At 34.7% G+C, this 25,989-nt stretch overlaps 1 protein-coding gene and 3 long non-coding RNA genes across 7 annotated transcripts in view; 3 read left to right on the top strand and 1 right to left on the bottom strand.

The window, feature by feature from the left end:
* Nucleotides 1–3,617, top strand: part of LOC127847730 (uncharacterized) — a 32,626-nt gene extending 29,009 nt beyond the window's left edge. For all 3 annotated transcript variants that reach the window (XR_008034142.1, XR_008034141.1, XR_008034140.1), the window contains exon 5: nucleotides 901–3,617. This is a non-coding gene — a long non-coding RNA (uncharacterized LOC127847730). The remainder of the gene's footprint in view (nucleotides 1–900) is intronic.
* A 637-nt stretch (nucleotides 3,618–4,254) lies between these two features.
* LOC127847731 (uncharacterized) lies at nucleotides 4,255–9,107 on the top strand. The gene is made up of 5 exons (XR_008034143.1): nucleotides 4,255–4,353; nucleotides 5,752–5,837; nucleotides 6,451–6,603; nucleotides 7,165–7,228; nucleotides 9,034–9,107. It is a non-coding gene; the product is annotated as an uncharacterized LOC127847731 (long non-coding RNA).
* A 589-nt stretch (nucleotides 9,108–9,696) lies between these two features.
* LOC127847726 (aquaporin-9-like) lies at nucleotides 9,697–19,302 on the top strand. 2 transcript variants are annotated; one of them, XM_052379826.1, is made up of 8 exons: nucleotides 9,697–10,090; nucleotides 10,302–10,361; nucleotides 12,049–12,151; nucleotides 12,473–12,599; nucleotides 12,923–13,060; nucleotides 13,470–13,588; nucleotides 17,630–17,844; nucleotides 17,989–19,302. In XM_052379826.1, exons 3-8 carry the CDS (start codon nucleotides 12,059–12,061, stop codon nucleotides 18,230–18,232), a joined length of 936 nt encoding a protein of 311 aa, XP_052235786.1. In that variant the 5' UTR covers nucleotides 9,697–10,090; nucleotides 10,302–10,361; nucleotides 12,049–12,058; the 3' UTR covers nucleotides 18,233–19,302. The 2 variants fall into 2 exon arrangements, with proteins under 2 accessions (XP_052235786.1, XP_052235785.1); XM_052379825.1 differs by lacking the exons at nucleotides 9,697–10,090; nucleotides 10,302–10,361 and adding an exon at nucleotides 10,372–11,312.
* A 4,437-nt stretch (nucleotides 19,303–23,739) lies between these two features.
* Nucleotides 23,740–25,529, bottom strand: LOC127847733 (uncharacterized). The gene is made up of 4 exons (XR_008034146.1): nucleotides 25,365–25,529; nucleotides 24,547–24,658; nucleotides 23,989–24,045; nucleotides 23,740–23,765 (listed from the first exon to the last, which is right to left on the bottom strand). It is a non-coding gene; the product is annotated as an uncharacterized LOC127847733 (long non-coding RNA).
* Nucleotides 25,530–25,989: the final 460 nt, after the last annotated feature.

The following is a 25,989-nucleotide window of genomic DNA, read 5'->3' as shown; positions in this document are numbered from 1 at the left end:
CTAATAAGTATTTACCTTTCAATGTATATCTACATGTTAAGATCTTCTAACGAAGTCCTATCGACTAGATTTAAATCCTGAACCTCAAATAAAATGAAAAGTTGTTCGATAAGTAACTGAATAAACAATTACAATCTTTTAAAATATAACATTCTTCGCTAAACAAATGTAAAATCGATATCCACTTTTCAACAAAAATATTATGATTTTCGTGAACTTTTGACCCATATGCGCTTCCGTAGTTTATTTTTTTGTTGAATTCTCTGGTAACCTTGAACATTCCAAAAATATGTTTTCACACTTTATTTTCATCTTATGACCTAAGGACATGCTTGATATAGATGTTTGGTGTAAAAGATGTTGTTACATTAAAGATTATTTACAGTTTCAATCGATGAATGCTGTTTTGAAAAAACACGCGAAATGCATAGCACTCTCAAGTATTTTTTATATTAAGCTGCATTTCGGTAAAAAAAAAATATGGAAGGAAAACGTTTAATCAAAATTTAATTTGATCTGACTATTTATTACCATTTGTATCTTGACATTATTTTAAAATATGAGCTAACAGCATTATGTCCATTAACACATGAGACACATCCATGAAAATTGCTATAGTTTATGTCAATCCTCTGGGGTGCTTCACATTAAACAACCATAATAATTTGGTTTAAGGTCAAAGTCACACATTCAGGTCAAAGGTCAAATTTTTTAAAAATTATAATGTAGTAGTTCGTTTAATATGCATCAAGGCACTATTAAATAACTGTCCACAATTGTTCGGCGTTATGTAGGTGATTGTCAAATATAATATCCAGTTTGCTAGTGTTTATTTGGCGTGTTATATAAATCAACGAAATTGATTATTCATTTTATATATTGTTCTTGGTTCATTTGTAGACGAGCAGCATCTTCAAAAACAAAGTTTGTTGGTAGACAAATTAAACATAAATGGAAGTTGTGCATTGATTCTAAATACCGAGTGGTATACTGGCTATGTAACACCCCTTTTGTCTGGAGTAGATGGGAATTAAAATGCAGTGTATGAAGTGCTATATGACAATGATGACGAACCTTACATGATTGACCATCTTGTAGAAGACTTCAAGGAAGGATCAGTACAGCTTTTGGATTTATAGGGTATTATCTCACATACATATATGTTTTTAAATACTGTGAATTACATTGCATGATATTTTTAAAACAATTAATGTTGCAATGTCACTATGTGATGAATAATATTGCCCATAATTTCAACTTGCATATTGTGTAATAACCCTCCTTATTAGCTCACCTAAGCACAATGTGCTCATGGTTATTTTTTTATTCCGTTTTGTCCGTCGTGCAACATACGGTATGCATCATGCTGCATCGTCATTTAACTTGTTTACCCTATAGAGGCCACATTTATTGTATATGTTTAATGAAATTTTGTCTGAAGATTATTGTGTCTCAATTATATTTTGAATGAGTAAAGTAATTATTATGTGTGGTTGAAAAACATTAGTGACATGGGGCGTGGCATTTTTCCTTATATGACTATATATGGCTGTACTTAAACCTTGTAAACACTTTAGTGGTCACATTTATTGTACGATGTTAATGAAACTTGTACAGAAGATTCATACCAATAATATATTGGATTAGTTAAAAAATGATGATGGTTGAAAAACATGTATGCAAAGGAGGCGGGGCATTTTTCATTACACGCCTATATATGGCTATAGTAAAACATTGTTAACACAATTTATGCCACATTTATTGTCTGATGTTCATGTAAATTGATCAGAACATTTGTACCAGTGATGCATTGAATGAATTTTAAAATGTTTCTGTCTGTTTGAAAAGCATTGCCGCCAATAGGGTGGGGCACTTGTCCTTATATACATATAGTGAAACCTTGTTAACACTATAGAGGCCACATTTATTGTGTGATTTGAATGAAATTTGTTCATAAAATTGGTGTAAATTATATGTTTGATGATTTGGAAAATTGTTAATTTTGTTTGAAAAACATGGCTGCAAAGGGGTGCGACATTTTTCCTTATATGGCAATATATGGCTATAGTAAAACATTGTAAACAGTATAGTATTATGAAATGTCACATGCAGACAGAATATATATTTTCTTAGTACTTTTCTTATCATTAAAATTAAAATATAGTAACTTTTCCAACAAATATAAAATAGTAAATATAGTTTAATGTCACAATTGGTATACCATACTTAAAGTAGTTCCTAATTTTGTTTGTTACTTTTTGACATTTGTTGATGTTTTTCTTTTGCATATTTTATGATTGTTGGTGTGTGTTGTGTGGAATTCTCAATGTCGTACCTACAATTAAGTGTATACAATCTTTTCACCAAAGGAATTTTTTTAATTTAACTCTGTTAGTTAATTTGATATTTTCATGCATGCAATGTATAATTCTTCAAAAGCAACATTTTGCATATTTATTTTTTTTCATTTTCATTTACTGATATGTTCTACAAGTATTTACGAGCATATTAACATATAAATTGAATTATATGACATAATATTTATTGAACTATTCCTATTTGAAGAATACACCTTTTGACACTTTACATGAACCTTAAGGCATGTATTCAACTTCTTACGCACGTTTGTTAATGGTAATATCAATTGCATGCAATCAATTCGTCTTAGTCTGTTTATATGTTTGCTCCTTTTTGCAGCTCCTTTTTGCATAAGATTCTTTGAAATCGTAAAACCCCATGGCTTGAAATCACATTTTTTCAAACGTCAGTCATCTTACTTCCTGTGTTCGTAACGGTTGAATTGTTTCAAGTCAAGGTTATCGGCAATGAATTAGAAAACGCCCACATCGTTTCATGGTATTATGCACCGCTCTTTTATATTGTCATAATTTAACTGCGCTCCTGTTTAATTCTTATTTTAAGCCCAAGATGGCTGACATTTGTCATTTTTACTCAGTCAGCTGTTAAGTTAACGTTCGAATGTAGTTAAGTCATAATGACGTCATTGACCAGTTATTTCGTCACCGACTACTTTTTGCCCATGTTTTCTTGGTCATTGGCCAATAACGTTAGTTGGTCAATGACCACCTTTCGACCACTTTTCGCCCCAGATTTTTGGTCGATCACACCACAGAGTATATAAGGAGCCAATTTTTTGCTCCGAGTCAGTCTCGCTCAGTCTTTTTATTGGAACCATCTCTTCGTCATTTTTAAAACAGAAATAACTTAACATTCTTTTGAGTACGTGGTTTTGAATGTTATAACTTGTAAATGGTTTATTTTAATACTGGAGAGTTTTACTAACAGTTTAACATGAAAAGTAACTATTTTAACGTAACCTTAAGAGTTTTACTAACAGTCAACTATTTAAACGTAATCTACATGTATTGTATTAATGCACTTCTGTGAATTGATCTGTCTTTGATCAGTCGAATATATTGAAGACTTTTAAAAATCGCTAGCTATATGAGAACAATTTGTAGGTCTGTTCAAAAAGATCAGTGTATATATTACACAGAATTTGTTAGACAGTGGGTGCCTGTATACATGTAATATTATATAATTTTTGAACACAAGGGAAACGGAAATTAACAAATAAATAAGCAGTTTGAAAAGTTCATAGTCTTTGGTCATTTTATTAAAAAATCTAATATCTTAGAATTTACTAAGCCGTTGTAAACATGATTTGATGGTAACACAATCGGTAAAACGCTACAATATCGTGTTCATTGACGTTAACCCATTTATGCCTAGCGTCTAGAAAAAAGGCCTTGGCAGACAGCGTAGACCAGATGAGACGCCGCATGATGCGGCTTCTCGTCATGGTCAGCGCTGTTTGCTGAAAGGAATTTCTGTTAAGAAATATTATAAATATAGAAATAAATGTACAAGACATCCCTAATTTTGGAAGTAAATTGATTCAATTTAGAAGGATGGGAGAGTCCACTAGGCATTAATGGGTTAAGCAATCCACTATTTGGAGATGCTCGGCTATTACCTTTACAAAACACATATGAGTCGCGTTCTGATAAAACTGGGCATAATGCATGTGCGTAAAGTGTCGTCCCAGATTAGCCTGTGCAGTCCGCACATGCTAATCAGGGACGACACTTTCCTCTTTATTGACATTTTTCGTTTAAATGAAGTCTCTTCTTAGCAAAAATCCAATTAAGGCGGACTGCACGGGCTAATCTAGGATGACACTTTACGCACATGCATTAAGCCCAGTTTTCTCAGAACGCGACTCATATCTATTTCAGTTGTCCAAGGCTTCATTGCAGAAAACAAAACGCATTGACATATAGACAGTGGTTCGGATAAAGGATAAAACCCTCTCCACCTGATTCCACATAGGTGTGTGACAAAACGAACTTCTTCCTTATGCATATACTACTGGTTTAGAATAACTGTACACGTGGTGTAAATTCTTCGAGATCATTTCACAATAAGACATCCATAAATATATTATAAAAATATGGTTAAAACGTATAAAACAATACGACAACATTGTGATCGTATAATTAAATCCTTAACTATCCATGTAACATTTCCTTCTGTAGTAACTCTAGCATTGAACACAACTAAAATAAGAACCGTGATGCTTGTCTTCTTATTTATTGTTTGATATACACATGACTATTATCATGTATAATTCTGAATCAATAAATATGTGCCACGCTCTGTGAAAAGTGGGTTTAAAGGGACTGTCAACCACGACGACGAAGAATATAAAAGTTACAAAATACCGTATTTTTTACAATTATTAGTTTATATTCAATTTGATTAAGATATCACGACTGGTTTATTACATTACTTGAAAAAAGTTTATATTTTCAGTACATTCGGTAATAAAATTTCGCGATGTGAAATCAAAAGTACATCGCGAAAATAGCTGACATAACGATATACACACTATAAATAACGCAAGTAGATTGATCATTTTATATATAAAATATATTCAATTCACTACGCATGCACAATTTGCATTCCTGGGTTTACCATGTGACGATGATGATTAATCTAATGGCGTTATTTATAGTTAACTGGTATTACCTGGTAGACATACCCAGTAAAATGTATTACCAAATATACTGAAAATATAAAAACTTAACAACTTTTTTCAAGTAATGTAATATACCAGTCGTGATATTTTAATCAATATCAACTGATAATTGAAAAAATGCGATATTTTACAATTTTATTTTCGTCGTCGTCGTGGTTGACAGTCCCTTTAATGAATGCGTGTAAAGTGTCTGCCAAGATTAGCCTGTTCGGACTGCAGAGGCTAATTAGGGACAACACTTTTCGCCTAAACTTGATTTTTGCTAAGAAGATACTTCTTTGAAACGATAAATATAAAAGCGGAAAGTGTCGTCCCTGATTAGCCTCCGCGGACTGAACAAGCTTATCTGGGACGACACTTAACGCACGTGCATTGAAACCCTTTTTCACAGAGCACGATCCATATGTTTAAGAGAATCGGTATGATGCTCTTCCGAAATCATTTATTATTAGCAAATTCGGTTTTACACTAGAAACATATAATTATGCAATTATAATTTGTTGACAATAGACATTGAATAAGTTTTATAACATCATATTGTATATTGAATTTGATAATAATATAGGTATTATAATTTTTAATCCAATACTCACTGGATTTATGTGAAAACGATATTTGTAATTGTGTTTAATACATTGTTAATTGTTAATGTGTTAACTAAATTACTGCATGTAAATACATATCTCCAGATGATGTGTCAGTGAAACTGAAAGTGGCAGATTGAAGATATGCAGGTATATTGTCGTGGCCTAACGCAGGGCTAGGCAGTTGATTGGTAAGAACTGGCTTATGCCTCATTATCTTGCAATCATAATACATAAGAATAGTCATGGATTTAAGTCTCAATACGTAAACAAACGAGAATACATGTTTATGGTACAAAATAGGTTATCAACGGGCAAGACACACCGTGTCAACAATACCAGTGTTTCATTTTAACACGAAAGTTGCTGTATGTATATTCTAGATTATTATTGTCAGCTACTTCCGTTTGCTTTGTACGATTTCAAAAGTTAAAAGTTCTCATTATATCTGGTTTTATATAAAACGATATTTGCTGGCCAATTTATGCACGTTTCATTATAATCATAAAACACTTTGTTTATATTGCACCATGTCATGACACAATTAATGAAACAAGCTGATGTGCAAGTATATGAGTTGATTAGCATATTGCACTACATTAAGTCTTAAAAAATTGATAAGAAGAGACTTCATTTAAACGAAAAATGTCATAAAAGCGGAAAGTGTCGTCCCTGCTTAGCCTATGCGGACTGCACAGGCTAATCTTGGACGACACTTTACGCACAAGCATTAAGTCCAGTTTTCTCAAAACTCGGCACAATCTTTGATAGCTTGATAGCATTTAAAGTACCTTTTATTTGAAGCGCTCTCCAGTACGTGTCATGCGACTACAACTAGTGCTTGGTGCGTATACCAGAGACGCTAGGCATAAATGGGTCGCTCTCATAGTGATGATCGAACCAGTGACCTTCCGGTCGCTAGGCGGACGCCATTTACAAAATGGCAACCTCTTTATTGTAATTGTTCAAAATTGTGAACATTTTCTGATATAAAAACAGTCATTATTTGTTTTGTTTTTTAGCAACTTCAAGAAAATCAAGAAAGTAACATATTCTTTTTATGTTTTGGATCATTAAGGCATACTATCTACGGACAGCTTTGATTGAGTATTGAACGTTGTTTTGCTTAAAATCAAAAATATTTAAATAAACATTCGTTTAGCATTTATATAATAAAGAATCACAACAAATCGTCCAATTTATCTTTTTGATAACTGAATTAAAATGCAAACCACTCTAACTGCAATTTGCCGAAACCGATTGTATTATTCGTGTTCCGAGCTTGTTATCGATGTTGAAATAAATGATGTTGACTTAAAATGTTTTAAATGTGTATGTTTATTCTATTGAAGTGTCAATTTAGTTTGTAATTGTTATTATTCGGTATTTTTAAATTGCAATTAAACCATACAACCATTATTTGGGTCTCTAACAAAATTATTTTACTGTTAAAAATGTGTGCTTATTTTTATAAATCTTTTGTCTCTTATTTACCGTGCTTGTGTTGTTTAACAAAAGGGCAGAGCTTCGAAGACACTCTCACCGTCTACAAAACTCCTGGCGAAATAGGCTCGAGAAAGCAGTAAGAAGGCACTGGCCATCGTGATTTTGAACGATCACGTGAACCAATTATGTATTCTAACTTAAGTAGCACTAAATACGATATTTTACGACATGTTTGTATAAACTTATTGATTTTCCTTTTGTGGTCAATAGACTGGAGTCTAAATCTTTAATTACATAAAAACACTTGTTTTGTGCTGCCATTTGCTTATGAAAAATATAACATTTAAGTATCAATACATCACCATAAAACAATGCCAATGTACAAAAGACAAAAATCGTTCGGTTTGCATGTTGTTTAATTAATTAGTTTTTTACACACTTGTTTACCCATTTACACCTGGCTAAACGATACGTATTCTAACAGTTGAGTTGTTGTTTTCACTCTCATTTTTTGTACCTTGAACCATACCTTAAAAAAAACTCGTAAACGTAAAACGACAAGCACGTAGAATAAACAAAACGAAAGTTTTGGGCCCAATCGTTTTGTTATGAACCAGCTTCACAAGATTATAACAAAATGGATCGACAAGCTGGCCGTTATTTGATTTTTCTAAGCTTAACCTACTTCTTTTTCAAAACAACAACCGCATAAGCCCATTTATGCCTAGCGTCTAGAAAAAGGCCTTGGCATACAACGTAGACCCAGATGAGACGCCGCATGATGCGTCGTCTCATCAGGGTCTGCACTGTTTGCTTGAAAGATTTTCTGTTAGAAATATTCTGAATAAAGAAATAAATATTCTAGACATCCCTAATTTTTTAAATAAATTGATCCAATTTAGAAGGATGGGAGAGTCCACTAGGCATAAATGGGTTAACATGCTTCTTTTCCAAAACGACAGCGAAAGTAACGTTATTCTCTATGTATCGGACCAGAGTAAACGAGAAGCGACTGAGTAACGACCGAGCAACGACCCGCGAGTGACGTCAATCTGTTACTATACATAACTCAATGTATTATGAAGAGTCATAAAGCCAACATCAATGTCAGGATTACCTGTTCCCATCGACACATATTTGACGAACGATCTTTTCATAATTGAATGATGACCAGCAATAGTTCATTTACCCATTTATGCCTAGTGGCGAATTCGACTGTTCAGCCTTTTTCGATTTCAGAATTAAATATCTGGCTTATTTCGCATTTTTCGACACATGTTCTTCTTAACTTTTATTATAATTTATATTAAAATTTATGTTTAATTAGTGTTTTTTTTTACAAATTTTATATAAATTAATAAATATTTGACAAAATCGTATAATCTCGCATTCAGTTTATGTTAAGCTTAATATTTTGATATCAAATATTGCTTTTTAATATGTTTTTGGTCCCTTTGTTTTCTGTTTACGTACTAGTTTTATTTACAATTTTTGCACTCGTTTGAACCAAAAAGTAAACCAGTGCAGACTGATAATGTTGACCCCCCCCCCCCCCCACGTTTATTGAGTCGGTATCGTTTAGACAACGGCGCTATTAATTTAGAAGCACAACAATCCATATGCAAACTTTAATAATCATATATTTTGAGTGTAATGTTAAAATTGATAAAACTGTATTAAACGTGTATTCGCGTCGTATATCTTTTCTCCACGATATTGATTGGTCGATTTAAAAACTAAGGTATTTGGATAAAGGTTGGTTTGTTTTTTTCATGTATCATACTCTATCGATTAGAACTTCATAATTGTGTTAAGTTCGTTCTTAATATTTCAATAATTATTTACGAAAGCTACGTTTTATAATATTTAAGTTGCATATGCATTGAATAAATTGAACATAAAATAACCCTTTCTTACTCCACTAATTTAATTTGTCATTAGACCTGAAGAAGACGAAGTTTGCGGCATACCAGTACAATGAAGTCGGACATTAACAGTATTACTGTATGCAAGGTCAGAATTATTGCTATGAACTTTTAACTTGATATGTATGATTGGCCTTTTTTCCTTAATAAAAGCGTGTAGGTTCCCTTATGTTCTTTCCCTTAATTTGTAAGATAAACTTTATTATTTTGTGTGACATGTTAATACCGTCAATGACGTCAATGTCGATGATATTAATGACTCATTCTCTCATAAAACGTGTCACTTTGTTATGTGTGCTGCAAAGTATATAATCTGCATAGTGGACAGTATAACTATAATGTTCCAAATAACTTAAATCAAATGTGTTCAACACCATAATGTAAATATAAGCACGTATATATGATATAATCAGACGAAGTTCATTCAACTGATATTGAAACTCACAAGTTGTAGAGGTAGTAGACTTTGTAACTTGTCATAATTGTGCAAGAGAAATTTTGATACGTATATATGCCCATTAACCGGCAGAAACAGAGGCATTTAATCAAGTAGAAGCAGAGGCATTTAATCAGGTAGAAACAGAGGCATTTAATCAGGTAGAAACAGGGGCATTTAATCAGGTAGAAACAGAGGCATTTAATCAGCAATGAATTTAGAATGTATTTAGAAACAGTCATTTTATCAGCTATGTGTTTTAAGTCCACTATTATAGGGATCTTTTCACGGTTTGGTAAATTGACAAAATTGAACAAAGTTGTTTCAGATTCGAAAATTTTCGTTTTAGTTATGATATTTGTGAGGAAACAGTATTACTGAACATTTACCATAGTCTAATATAGCGATTATATGTATCTTTTGACGATTTGAAAACCTAAAAATTATAAAGCGTTGCAACGCGAAACGATTGAATAATTTGGAGAATTCTGTTGTTGTCGTTTAAATTTACGAAACTACGAAGATTCTTATATAAGGTATAAAATACCGTGTACATTCGGCGGAATAGCCGAGGGGACTAATACGTTTTTACTTCAGACTAACTCCAGGACTCCGGCGATCACTGGTTCGAGCCCTGGTACCGGCTACTTTTTTTTCCTTTTTTAAATTTTATTCTTGTTTTTTTTTTACTGGAGCTTTTAAGATCCAATGTTTACATTTATCAATATAAAGCATTTAACGACAAACTTCAAAACATGCCTTAATCTGTAAAAAAGGCCCCTTTAACATCGCAACACAGTCATTGACGCGATTTTATAATCACTGTCTGACTGTCAATTATATTGCAGGTATTTAATGAAGTGTTAAGGAACCTTACCTTAAAGTGGAATTGAAACAAATACACAAAGGTTTGTAGCTTGTTTTTTTTGTTTTATTTAAGTAACAAAAATATGCAGTGTTTTTAAGGTAATTATCCCCACACTCCGATTTGGAGCGGGGGAATGGAGTGATTATCTCCGCCGTCTGTCCGTCCGTCCTGGCCACTATCTCCTCCTATACTATTAGCACTAGAACCTTGAAACTTAAACACATGGTAGCTATGAGTATATGTGCAACAGTACACTATTTGGAATTTTGATCTGACTACTGGGTCAGAAGTTGAGGCGTGGGGATACACGTCGGTCGCGGCCGGTCCATTTCTAGTTTTTTTGCTACGATTACCAGTTTGTGCATAGTATATATGCATTATTTTGTAATATATTGGATAAAAAGTTCGTAAGTGTTTTAAATTGGTATCATTTAGTGCTTGCAATTTACTGCAATAGCAAGGTTTTATATTTCTTTACCATTACATTTTGTAATTGTTTTATATGCAGTATTATTATTTCAACCCCTAAAAAGCACATTATTATGTAGATTTGAGTTTTAGTTATCATTAAACCTACTTAAATCTAGAAATGGTTCGAGTCATTACATAAAAAAGTATCTATAAACAGGTGCATACACTAAATCGCATGCTTCAATAAAGTTAAGAGATGTCATATAAGAGCCGTCAGCGTGATAGGCAGTGTGATGAATACCAATTAGTTGCATGTGGATGTTATATGTGTGTACATCTGTATTAAACGATAGCTTTTATCTGGCCCTCGTGCATTTCCGTGTGAAAGTGATTGCCTTGACCGCAGCATTTTTTTTTAATGCATGTCATCGTTTTTCCTCTTTTGCTTACGGAAATTGTCGAGCGATGGGCGAACATAAATGAGGGCCAGTTGAAGCTATCGCCTAATAGTTCGCAGTCGGTGTTTGCCCGTGGATAATTGTGACAGTGAACGACACGAACCTCTCCTGAATAAGATGAGGTATACAATTTGTGGGTGTTGTTTAGTAATAAATTTATATAATTGATTGCAATAAAATGGCTGCTTGTACAGATGATCAAGTATTATTAATATGATTTGTTTTTAAATATTATTTTAGAATGGAAGGCAAGAAGCGAACGATTAATAATAAAAATATAGTAATAATAATAATAATAGTAATAATAATCATAATAAAATAATAATAATAATAATTATTATTATTATTTAATTATTATCATTATTATTTCCAAAATACTTTGAACAGTCGAGTCGTGTTACTGTCATCGGATGTCGATTTCAGACGTTCATGTTTGTATAAACATTAATTCATTTTTAATTGCAACAGTTGTTTAACCTAATGCATCATCATAAAACACGACATAGAGAAAACTTTATATTAACTATAATTTTATTGAATAATTATCATTAAGTTATTATTACATAGTACGGTGAGAACATTACATTACAAGTGAAGTTCTCTGATAGACGTTTGAGGCGCGACAAAAATAGGTCGTTTGTGCGGTAAGCGTTACTCTTGACTAGCCTTCACATTTGCCAAGTCTGGTGAGGAGCAATCTGCTAACATGTCCGCTATAAAGTCTCTCCACGCAACATTTTGTGGTGTCATTAGCTGCCAATGAAGCATCTGTCCAGCAAATGCGCGTGCATGTCGCAAGCTATGTTTGCCGCATATAGCATACGAGCCTTTTCCCATTACAAGGCTCTTATATTCCAGAAAAAGCACCATGCGAGGCTTAACCATTCAGAGTCTTGGAAAGATTAAGACCAGATGGGTAACCGAGGCGCTGTCAGAAATTCTCAGCACGTTCATTCTTGCGGTTTGCAAAAACTTTATATATTTACAAAGAGGTGTTACAGGAACATTATATTAAATCTTGCTTAGATCTCATGTCATAGATTATACACTATCAATAATCGTTTACAACTGCAAGTGAAGATATAACTCTAAAGAAAAACATTTGATATTGTTTACAATGTATATAATGGAATAAATATATTATGGAACAGGCTGACTCTTTATTATTATTGATTTCGTAAATGGTTAATATTTCAAACGTTTGGCTGCTACACATGTAAAACTGCATGAGAAAACAATATAAAAATTTGGGTTGTAAGAGTATTCCGTCCGTATCTTCCAGCTGTTTGTCTATGCATCTGGTGCACAGTTTCTGTTGTCGGAAGGTTGGGCCAGCTCGGCAACGGGAAAGGCTTGTGCGGCGGCTGTCGGGCTGACCATAGCTGTGTATGCGGGCATGGGAGCCGCAGGTAATCATCAAAGGACTGATGTCAATTAAACCGATCGTTTTTGCGCAACATTTTACTCAGTTGTTTAAGCAACAAACATATAGAAATTTAACAGAGAATCGTCAAAACATACAGGTATATTTAATCGAAACAAAAAACGTTTTTTTATGGTTCTATTCAGTTTAATCTTAACTTAAAATGCCAATTATTTGACATTATGAAATTGCAACATATCAATATATTACTTTCATTATTATATTTAAAATAAATTCTAATAGAATAAGAAAAAAGTGATATTTCAGGTTTTTGTCTCATAAATAAAAAACGGCTTTTTTGTTTTCCAGGAGGGAGTGCAAATCCAAACGTCTCAATTATGTTCTGTCTTCTTGGAAAATTTAAATGGCGGAAGCTTCCTGTCTATATAATCGCCGAGTTTATCGGTGCCTTCCTTGCTGCCCTTGTCACGTTTTACGCTTACGGAGGTAAATTATTCATTTAAATTTCAGTTTTACATTAAAACTACCGAAGTAAAGGTTCACCGAACTATGAAACATAATTGAGACTTATTCTGTGTTGTTATTGTTTTATCAATATATAAATATAATATATTCCTTCTCGGATGACTTGAATTATATTGAAGTTAACAATTTATTGGACATTAGATAATTAATTAAAGTAAAATGTAATGTCGCTTGTTTCCAGTAACATCGCCTAAAATTAGGAAAATGTTCACCGAACTTAAACCACTTTAAGATGTGTACTGTTTTGTTATTGTTGTAATCACTATAAATATAATACAGCCTTTATCGGTTGATTTGAAAAGTAAATGCACTACAAACAATACGACAGTACCTAATAGTCATGAATATGGTTCGAATATTTTGTTTGTAGATTTAATCAATAAATTCGACGGAGGAGTCCACACAATATCGGGTCAATATGCCACTGCCCCACTGTTCACATCCTTTCCTCATGCATCCATTTCTCATACGACCGGCTTCTTTGATGTGGTAAGTAATATAAGAGATAAAGAGCAAGGAAAGCAGAAAGTGATTTTACTCAGTGCCACTATTAGTAAAAAGAATTATGTTTAAAAATAATAGCTTCAAAGTTTATTGGCAATTCGGCATTCTGCTGTTGGCCAAGTACATAATATACAGAAATATGACTAAGACAGTGAATCATAAATAATACAAATTAAAGATGAGCAAATATGACAATCATGCCAAATAATATATGTGAATTGTAAATACAATTATGTTTAATAACATGCAATTATACAACAACTAGTCTCACCTCTAAGTTTAAACGCTTCGACCAAACATTTTGCAATGATTTTGTGCTTAACAACATAAGAACAAAACATCATTGATATGTATTAAGTTATGGCAGGTAATGATGTCGGTATATTATATTTTATATGTAAATCATTATATAATGGACAACATAATTTAAAGTACAATTCGGATTCAAAAACATTCTTGTTCCAGAGTTGACACGTACGGTCTGGTTCCAGAGTTGACACGTACGGTCTATTTGGGACAACATTCTGGTTCCAGAGTTGACACGTACGGTCTGGTTCCAGAGCTGACACGTACGGTCTGGTTCCAGAGTTGACACGTACGGTCTATTTGGGACAATATTCTAGTTCCAGAGTTGACACGTACGGTCTGGTTCCAGAGTTTACACGTACGGTCTGGTTCCAGAGTTGACACGTACGGTCTATTTGGGACAACATTCTGGTTTTAGAGTTGACACGTACGGTCTGGTTCCAGAGTTGACACGTACGGTCTGGTTCCAGAGTTGACACGTACGGTCTATTTGGGACAACATTCTGGTTCCAGAGTTGACACGTATGGTCTGGTTCCAGAGTTAACACGTACGGTCTGATTCCAGAGTTGACACGTACGGTCTATTTGGGACAACATTCTGGGTCCAGAGTTGATACGTACGGTCTGGTTCCAGAGTTGACACGTACGGTCTGGTTCCAGAGTTGACACTTGCGGTCTATTTGGGACAACATTCTGGTTCCAGAGTTGACACGTACGGTCTTGTTCCAGAGTTGACACGTACGGTCTGGTTCCAGAGTTGACACGTTCGGTCTATTTGGGACAACATTCTGGTTACAGAGTTGACACGTACGGTCTGGTTCCAGAGTTGACACGTACGGTCTGGTTCCAGAGTTGACACGTACGGTCTATTTGGGACAACATTCTGGTTCCAGAGTTGACACGTACGGTCTGGTTCCAGAGTTGATACGTACGGTCTTGTTCCAGAGTTGACACGTACGGTCTGGTTCCAGAGTTGACACGTAGGGTCTATTTGGGACAACCTTCTACATCCAACAACTTATATTTGAAGGCAAAGAGATCATTATCGAAATTGGCTCATTTTGGATTCTTTACTTTTCATTAAACATACAATTCAGGTATTGTTTTATATTCGAAGCTTTTTAAAAATTAAATTCGACTTCCGTTTGGACTGTGATGAGAAAGTATCACTCCACTAAGCAAATTGGTCTTTAACCCAGTTATGCCTAGTAGACTCTCCCATCCTTCTAAATTGGATCAATTCATTTCCAAAATTAGGGATGTCTAGTATATTTATTTCTATATTTAGAATATTTCTTACAGAAATTCCTTTAAGCAAACAGCGCAGACCCAGATAAGACGCCGCATAATGCGGCATCTCATCTGGGTCTACGCTGTTTACCAAGGCATTTTTTTCTACACGCTAGGCATAAATGGTTTAAATTAATTCTTAAGTTTATCTATAAGCAGTTTAGCAAGTGAAATCGGTTGTATAAAGCATATAACTCAAGCCAAGGTTTTCTAAAGTTAACTTCAAAGCATGACACCATATTTTATGTTTCGCTCAATTGACATCGGTTAAAGCATTCATCTGTTCCAACTTGTTTTATTCAACTTGGTATAAAAAGAATTATGGTTATTAACAACTTTCATAAAAAACGCAAAGCTCTTATTTTACAAAGAACGGCTAGGGGGAATCTAACTAATTGATACAGCAAAGTTAGAAGTAAATTGTTTTACAAAAATCTTTTTTTTTTCAAAATGTGTTATGCAATTTATTATTATCAGAGTTATCATAAATTCGCCAGACTTCAGAACCGTTCAGAATAATTGGTGGTCAAATAGAGCTAGGTTGGTTTTGACATCTAATTTGATACGGCCAAAAATAGATACAAGATGATTATTTGCTTTAAATGCATGTTCATTTTATAATTTTACAGAATTAAACATATTTCCTATTAAGAGGAATATAATACCCATACTCTCGACAATTTCAAGGCACTCGTTATGTATAGACCATGTGTAGTTGCACCTGCTTTTCCGTTTTACAAATATGCCTCTTTCGTATTATTTACATTAATTTTAAGACCCGATTCAGAAGAAAAAATGTATACATTGTGAAGTTTTTTCCGAAGGCTTACTGGGTTAGTAGTAAATAATACAATATCATCTGCAAATAAAATCCTATAACAGGTTACAAATGCAAATCATTTTTTGTAGTAAAATGTTGAGTAGTAATACAATCTTTAATATCATTTTTATAAACTAAAACGAAGAGGCGACAAGGGTTCTCATTGTTTAACACGAAAAGAGGCGTCAAAGAAGTTGGCGTATGACATATCCTGGGTGTTTTTATACAAGAGTTAACATGTCCATATATACTTTTTATCATTCTTATCATTTTGCAATTCAAACCTGATTTAATAATTCTATCCATAATGCTTCATGGATTCCTCTAAAAAGCGTTTTCATAATCAATAACAGCGCAATACAACTTTTGTTTCTTCAAAAGAAAATTTGTATTATGCTATGTAAGATAACAAACAATCGGCTGTACAAGGTTTTCTTTAAAACCTAATTGAAAAGGAAAACATATATTTTCTCCCTTACACCAGCAGTTGATTCTGTTTCGTAGACATAATGAAAATATTATACAAATTATATTAACAAGAGTGATTCCTATATAATTGGAAAGCTCTTTCTTGTAACATTTTTTTTAATTGGTTTGTTCACACCTTTACACCAAGAATCTGGATAAATTTCTCGATTGAAAATGTAATTTACAATTGTATAATGGTAAGGTGAGATAAAATCATTAGAACCAATACAAAAAATCGGCTACATTGCTTAACAATTCACAACTTGTATTACTCTTTATTGTTTTTCTTACTTCTTCTACAGTAAATGTACTATATGGTTTACAAAATGATCAAAATGGATGTCATTACTGTTTGAAACTTTTTTTATTTAATTATATATTGTAAAAATGATTTGGATTGATTTTTTATGCTCAGCTTAGCTAATGTATGCCTTTCTTAATTAAAATATGTACGTTTTGTCTCCCTTTTAACCCGGCAATATTTATTTCTGTATTTTAAAAATCTAATATTGTGAACGTCACAGGGATAGCGTTTATAAATCCGTTTACATAAAACTCGTTTTTGTTTATTTTACATTCTTTGTTAAATCACAATTGTTTCTTCACATACTCAATTTTACGCTGGTTACCGCCTGCGTAAACGGATAAGTTGAAAAGAGATATCAAAATAGTATTTGATAAAGCATCTATACAGTTATCAATATTGTCACGGTCCGAGAGCAATGTATTTGTTATTTCGTCGAAAATTTGTCTTTTATCTTCTAAGGTATTTAAAAAATATATATTATGGTGTTTCAAATATATCTGTATAAAGCTGTGCCCTTTATTTGTTGATGTACATTTATCAAAAAATGAAGGAAATTCAATTCGGCAGTGATCAGAAAATTCAGTCAAATCAAGTACATGCATAGTGCTTATACGCGTGTTCATACTGTAGTGTTTGATCACATGGTGAACAGTACTTGCACCAAACGTATTCGTCTGCATATCCGCCGATAATCGTTGCGGTAAAATATCAATAGGTAAATCAGACTCAGCCATCTATATATATACGCCAAATTTGATGTCTCTCTAGGTGTTAAACAATTAGAACCCTATGCAATTTTTGCGAAGAGGGTGGTTTAGATGTTGATATATTGTAGGTTATCGGAACTGCATTGCTTACTGGATCAATAGCAGCGATCACTGATCCAAATAATGCTGGGGTAAACAAGAACATGATACCCCTTATTTTTGCACCCATGCTCTTTGGCATCCTCATGACATTTGGCCTACAGACAGGAGCAGCCATAAACACAGCTTTGGACCTTTCTGGACGAGTTTTTGTGGCTGTCTTTTATGGGCCGCAAGTTTTTACGTATGTCATAATTATTGATTGTTTAATCTTAAACTCAATATGTCTATCATCTAAATGAGTGTTTTTAAAATAACAATTGTTATGCACATTAAAACGTTTCGGTTAGAGTAATTAAACACAACGCTTTTATTCGTCTGATTACAGAGCCAATGATAACTGGGCATGGATTCCGCCGTTGGGTGGTTTCGGTGGCTCGCTAGTGGGAACTTTCCTGTACCAGTTGATGGTGGGAAACCACCTAGAAAGCCCTAAATATGAGACACAGGATCAGGAACTTAATGTTAAAGATGACGGCAAGACGGTAGACCTTAGAGCTTACAAGACTGCAAACAATTCGTCAATGTCGTCGCATGACTTTATATCAACCTTAGACGGAAATCAATACTAAGTCGATAATCATATATCATATTGATGACGTTATTAACTTCACGTATTACAGTCTCGTGTGTGCTTTTATATACAAGTGTGATAAATATTACTTACGTTATTCTATTTTGAACATAGCCAGACATTATCAATGGTTTTATTTTGTACAATACCCATGTGAGATGTAAGCAAGCATCTTATTTGTCGCACAAACACATTTGACTAAACAGTTTGACTTTGGTAGGATTTAAACTTGAGTAACAATGATTTAACAATGATCTGACTGTAGCGATTATGGTTACTCGTGTTAAAATACACCGCTAGAATATTGTTTTACCATGATTAAACATGGTAGAAACATTACAAGCAATGTTTCAAAATTGTTACTTGACTATCAGGTCTCTTTTTACTAAGATTGGCAATGATTTGAGTCAATACTGACCATGCTACGAGACGTATTTTTTCAGGTTTTCAAATTATCATATTACAATTGATATAGTTATAATTGCCGTAACGTAAATAAACCAATGTCATGATATATCTAACATTCTTTACCATGGATAAATCATTGTCATGTTAAGGTCAAGCATTGTTTTGTTTACATGGTCGGTCATTTTTTATACATGGTCAACTATGTTGAAAAACGGTTAACCATGTTTTGCCTGTCCATTTCACAGGGGTAGTGAACCTTTATTTATTTAATTATTTATTTACTTGCAATCTGAAGACAAATACGTTTCATATATATTTTATTGTCGAATCAACAACGATTTAAATAATAAACTAGTAAGAACACATAACAATGGTCCCAGTTTAAAATGTCGAACCTACATGAACACAAGTTTTCAGGAGACGTATTTTTGTTATACATTTCTTGCACAAAATCAAATAAAGATTATTTTAAACATTTTAAAAAGTGTCTCATGATGGAGCATGTTTGTATGGAATTAATTTGACGTTAAGTTAATAAATCTGCTGTAAAATGTATCTTCGTCATTTAGACTTGCATTTATGTAATTTTTCGGCAAATTGGACAGCTTATTGTAATAGATTTTGTTTCAATAGAATAAATTATTGCACTGTTTTCCATTAGATATAGCAAAGCAATGCGTGTTTTATTATGTTTTACACGGTGGAACAGATATAACAACCGCAATTCTTTATTCATTGTGTGGCCTCAACTTAGTAACTTGTGGGAACAACTTATAAAGTTATGGAACAATATCATAACTTGTGGCTTCAACTTAATAAATTGTCGAAACAACTTTTAAAAAAACTTATGGAAACAACTAAGTACGTTGTCCCCACAACTTATTAATTTGAGACCTCAGCTTAGTAACATGTGGCCACAACTTTATAACTTGTTCCCAAAACGTATTTAGTTGTGGCCACACCTTAGTAATTTGTTCATTTAACTTATTAAGTTATTCCTTCAACAAAATAACTTTTGGAAACAACTTATTAAGTTTAGGCCTCAGCATAGAAACTTGTGGCGACAACTTCATAACTTGTTCCCACAACTTATTAGTTGTTGCCTATACTTAATAACTTGTGGGACCAACTCACTAAGTTGAGGCCAATAATTTAAGTTTAGCCAATAAGATCGGTCGTTTCAACTTTACCGTTTTATCAAAATTAGTACCCCTTATAATACTAGGTGATCGGGTTCGAGCACTATCCCTGTTAGCTATGGATCCCCCGTTCGAGCCCTGTCTGAGCACTTGCCATGTGTAAGCCATGGATTTCAGATTTGAGCCCCTATCTGAGCAATCGCCAAGTTAGCGACGTGGTTCAGGGTTCGAACCCTGGTGTGAAATCTAGCCACATAAGCGACAGATTCCGGTTGCGAATCCAGGTCTGATACTTCCCATTTAAAACGATGGGTGTTTGGGTTTTAGCCCCAGTCTAAGGACTTTCCTTGTAAGCATCTTGGACCCCAGTCTGAGCATTCGCACCCTAAGTAACAGATCCCGGTTTGGAGGCCCTGCCTGAGCACTCGTCCTGTATGATATGGGCCCCGGGCTCAAATCCCGGTTTAAGTACATATATAGTGAAATCGTTCGGGAGGAAATCGGTGTGGTCGTTATTGACTGTTGGTCGCTATTAACAGGCGGTCGCTCGGGCAGGTTGGACTGTACTTACCATTTAAGCGAACGGACCCTGATCAAAGTCCTAGTTTTAGCGCCGGATCCGAAAAATGCGGGATTAATAGCTTACAGGGCTAGTGCTCAGACCGGCGCTCGAACCCGAACAACCATTGCTTGCGAGGCTAGCTCTCATTCTGGGACTCGAAAACAGGAAATGTTGCTTACGGAGCTAGTGCTCATTTCGGCAACCGCTCGCTTAAAGGGCGATTGTTAGTATGGTATGTTAGCGATGGATGTTTGGATCGAGTCTATGTGTAAACCCGTAGCTTTCGGTGCGATTGCTCAGACTGAGGTTCGCAACCGGGATCCTTCCCTTACTGGGCAAGTGCTAAGACACAGGCTTGAACTCGGGATCCAAGGCTTTCAGGGCTAGTACTCAGACTGGGGCTCGAACCCGGGACCTGTCATTGTTAATGCAAATTCTCACATCGGAATTCGAGCTGGCGCTTATAGGGTAAGTCCTCAAACCGAGGCTCGATCTAGAGACCAAAAGCTTTCAGGGCTAGTGCTCGTACCGTGATTCGAACCACGGGACCGTCGAAAACTCCTAATTAGCTTTTCGGACTACTGCTCATACCGTGATTCGAACCCAGGGACCGTCGAAAACTTAGGCATCTAGCTCTCGCCTCATAAGCGATTGTTCCCGGGAACGAGCCCCGGTAAGAGCAATCGCCCTCTACAAGAAGGGTCCCGGATTCGAAAAACCATGGACCACTCTCTTATGAAGCGAGTGCTTCAGGACTCGAAACCAGGATCCGACGCTAACATTGCTGGTGCTCAGACCGGGGATGGAACCCTGAACCCAGTCGCTAACAAGGCAAGTGCTCAGACAGGGGCTCAATCCCGGGATCCATAGCTTACAGGGATAGTGCTCAAACCGGCCCTCGAACCCGAACACACAATAGTACGAGTATAAGGGTACTAACGGTAAAGATTAAATGGCCTATCTGATTAGTTAAAGGGGCCCTTTCAGAGATTTTGGCATATTTTGAAGTTTGTCATTAAATGCTTTATATTGATAAATGTAAACGTTATATCTTAAAAGCTCCAGTAAAAAATCAAGAATAAAATTAAAAAGGAAAAAAAGTAGCTGGTATCAGGGCTCGATCCAGTGAGCCCCGGAGTCCTGGAGTTAGTCTGAAGTAAAAACGTATTAGCCCTCTCGACTATTCCGCCGTGTATGCGCAAGTTAAGTTTTTTATACCTTATATAAGCAATCTTCGTAGTTTCGTAAATTTAAACGACAACAACAGAACTCTCTAAATTATTCAATCGTTTCGCGTTGCAACGCTTTATAATGTTTATGTTTTAAAATCGTCAAAATATACATATAATGGCTATATTGGACTATGGTAAATGTTCAGTAATACTGTTACGTCACAAATAGCGTAACTTTAACGAAAATTTGCGAATCTGAAACAACTTTTTAAATTTTGTCAATTTACCAAACCGTGAAAAGATCCCTTTAAACTATGTTGTGGTCCAAACTTCGTAAGTTGTTCCCACAACGTATTAAGTTGTGGTCTAAACTTAGTAACTTGCGGCCAGAAGTTATTAAGTTGAAGGAACAACTTACTATGTTGAGACCTCAACTTAATAAGTTGTAGGAACAAGCTATTAGTTGTGGCCACACGTTACTAAGTTAAGACCTCAACATTTTATATTATTTTGATCTCTTTTTGCGTTCACCAATGCTATAAAATGTACATCATTTAATTATTCTATACGCAAAAGTTAACGTTTCGTCAATTTGCCTTAAAAATACATGGCTATATTGATACTTTAAAGTCTCTATAACGCTCGAAATCGACGAAATTTTCGTTAAGTATTTCGTAAAATAAAGTTAACACCTTAACAATCAGTGTTCCTTATACCAATAGCCAAAATTTCAACACTAAATGTGGTATGATTACATAGATTTTTGTAGATACAAAATGCTCGTTTTTATTTATTTGTGGCCACAATTAATTCCCGCGAATATATCTATTCATACGACACACGAACACCATTTTAGTGTTCATGTGTCGTATGAATAGATATGCAAAACAATAATAAAAACGAGCATTTTGTATCTACAAACATCTATTTTACCAGACCACATCTGACATTGAAATTTCGGCAATTGCCATAAGGAACACTGATTTTTAATTGGTTAAGTTTATTTTACGAACAATTGCACGAAATTTTCGTTGATTTTGAATAGTAATGTTACTTTAATAAGCGCACAAAATGCGGAAGTTACAATTTTTTTCAGCTTCGTCACAAGCAATTGCGGTTCGTCATTACATCACGTGACTTTATTGAGCTTTTGCGATTGGTTAACTATTTTGTTGTTTTGGGGGGTATATGCACATTGATTTCCCGCTTTGCACAGTATAAAAATTGCAAAATGCCAAAAATGTTGGTTCGTCATTTTAAATTGGGATCATCGAATTTAATTGCTTTTAACGAACAACTTATAAGATATAGTGTGCCTCGTGGGCTTTTTATACATGTATATGATTACACTTTTCTGTAAAAATATTCATGTTGTTCGACTTCTTACTGGTGAAGGACACAAAATGCTGTTTCGAAGATTGTGAAACAGCTTCTTGAAGTCTCGGACCAGCATGGAGGAGTCGATGAATATAATGGACCCCAACATAAACACGAGGACCCCGACGCCTAGAGACCCGATACTAATGGCGGACGGCCGTTCGTCCTTGGCACTCGTCAGTTTCCGGATGGTGGAGGATAGTTGCGACACGTTCACCAACAGGCGCTTTTGAATCTCAGCGATTTTTATCTATAGCAATGTCAATGAACACAAAAATATCATTTCAATAGAGGACGGTTATCTTGTATGAAACCAGTATATTACAATTTAATATATCTTACAGTAATATGACGTCTTTTCGAAAGTATAGTTCCTTCTCGGCATATAAGGAAACATTGTGTCGGCTGCCAATCTATGTATATCAAAACATATATTTTGCAAATGCATAATACATGAATTTTTATATGTGAGTTATTCAAACAAAAGCGTGCATTATCATATTAAACATTTGCAAGCAAGTGTCAAAGTAACAATGCCTGATAATATATACTGGCACTCGCATACCTTTAATTCCTCTGCTGTCATATTAAGCTGTTGAATGGTCTCGTTGCAATAACACCAACATATTGATGGTACGGTTGTTGACGTGGCAACATGCGATGACAATGACGTTTTGGAAGTTACGGAAGATTGTGTTGTCATAACAGTTGACGTTGGCGATGACGTTGATGTTGGCGATTCATTGAGTGTTGATATCATAGTTGTCTGAGTCTGTGAAGTGCTCGACAGACCTGTGGTACTGGAAGTAGCATTAGAAGGGACGATAGTGACAGTCGAAGACGCCATTTGCGATGTGTTCGGGGTTGATGCATCTGAAGTCGTCAACAAAAGCGGAAACTACTAGTATGCAGTTTGTACACTCTTGTAGAAAACTGCCAAAAAGGTTGAACACGCGTATGAAAATTAAATAAAAGTGATTCAGAATCAGCACGATCGGACCTTTGGATCTTGTTTTCTTACGTAATAGGTATACACACGAATTATGTGCAACATCATACGAATGAATTTACCAGATAGCATAACAACAGACGTTACCTGGTATAATTTGCATTCCTCGGATTACAAGTGCTGGTACATTGACAAACCCGTTGACTGAAACAAAATAATATTAGACTTAAATTAGGTTACCACTACTACTAATAATAAAAATGATGATGATGATGTTGATTGCGATGATGAGGATAAGGTTGAGGATGATGACGATGATGATGATGATGGTGATGATGATGCTGATGTTGTTGTTGTTGATGATGATGATGATGATGATGATGATGATGATGATGATGATGATGATGATGATGATGATGATGATGATGATGATGACGACGACGACGACGACGACGATGACGATGATATTGATGATGATGATGATGATGATGATGATGATGATGATGATGATGATGATGATGATGATGATGATGATGATGATGATGATGATGATGATGATGATGACGACGACGACGACGACGACGACGATGACGATGATATTGATGATGATGATGATGATGATGATGATGATGATGATGATGATGATGATGATGATGATGATGATGATGATGATGATGATGATGATGATGATGATGAAAAATGTACCTTCTGGACCATACATTTGTATGACTGCTTCTACTGGGGCAGAAAAGAGTAGTACGGTGCATCGAACTTTTAAAATCGTGAACTCGTACCGAGTGTTGTCCGCTTGAAATGGCTTAAAGAAATGACATGAGATCGTTATATAGTCAAATGTTATATCAATGCAATATATAATAAATCGTTATTTAATATATATTTAAGCATAAGTATTTAATTTACCTGTACATGTGTATATGAGTTTCTAAAATAAATTGGTTGTCTTACTGTATTGATTTGTCACGGAGCAATTAAAAAAAGTAACATTAAGAGCACATTCAAACGACACCTTTTTGAAAAAACATACTAGCATGTGTAATACAGTGTATTTTTTATTAACTATATTTATTTTAAAAACGAAAATGTCTATGTTGTCATTCGTACTCATTCGACACAAAAATGTGTATGTTTGAGTACGAAGACGATGTTCTGCTTTATGCTTCGAATTAACTGTCTGTCTGCCTACCTGCCTGTCTGTTGTCTGTCTGTCTGTTTGTCTGTCTGTTTTTCCGTTCGTCCGCCCGCCCGTCCGTCCGGCCGTCCGGCCGTCCGTCCGTCCGTCTGTCTGTCTGTCTTCTTTATACGTATTTAAACAAAGTAAATATTAACCGTAAAAAATTGCCCTCTAACAAGAAAAACATCGAACTTATCTACATGTATATGATACAAAGATGTTAAACAATCTTCGAACGGTTAGTTGTAAATATTATCAACAGGAAACGATCAAATAAATTGTTTGTTAATGGAGATGATGACAACAACACTGTTCAAAAACCTTTACGCACATTCAAGTTGAGAACTTTTAAAGACATAGTGGCATTGGCTGTAGAGCAGTTTTCGCTGCTGTAAGTGACCGTATATGTAACGGCCAACAGACTCTGCGCGACAGCGACAGAGATCTCCGTGATGTAGTGGGGTCCAGTAGGATCATTGTAACCAGCATCATTCTCGTTGATGAACTGTGTAATGAAGTTTAACCCATTAATGCCTAGTGGACTATCCCATCCTTCTACATTGGATCAATTTATTTACAAAATAAGAGATGTCAAGTATACTTATTTCTATATTTAGAATATTTCTTACAGAAATTCCTATAAGCAAACAGCGCAGGTCTGCGCTGTTTGCCAATTCCTTTTTCTAGACGCTAGGCATAAATGGGTTAATGATATAAAATGTGTACATTTTATACAACTTAACTATGACTTAAATGATATAATACCGTGTTTTATGGAAGAATACAGTTCACATGAAAAGATTAAAGACGATTTTGCTTGATAAGTCATAATGTGTGTTTTTACCATTAATAGATCTGATAATTCGACTGTTTATTACTGTTTGTTTCAATGAACGCTTTTCATTAGAAAAATATCGCGCATCAAAACTTGAACATCACCCTATTATAAATATAGG

The sequence above is a fragment of the Dreissena polymorpha genome, chromosome 10 (genome assembly GCF_020536995.1).
Source record: "Dreissena polymorpha isolate Duluth1 chromosome 10, UMN_Dpol_1.0, whole genome shotgun sequence".
Lineage (NCBI taxonomy): Eukaryota > Metazoa > Mollusca > Bivalvia > Myida > Dreissenidae > Dreissena > Dreissena polymorpha.
Note: the sequence above shows the minus strand (reverse complement) of the source record. Positions and strands in the feature narration are given on the sequence as shown.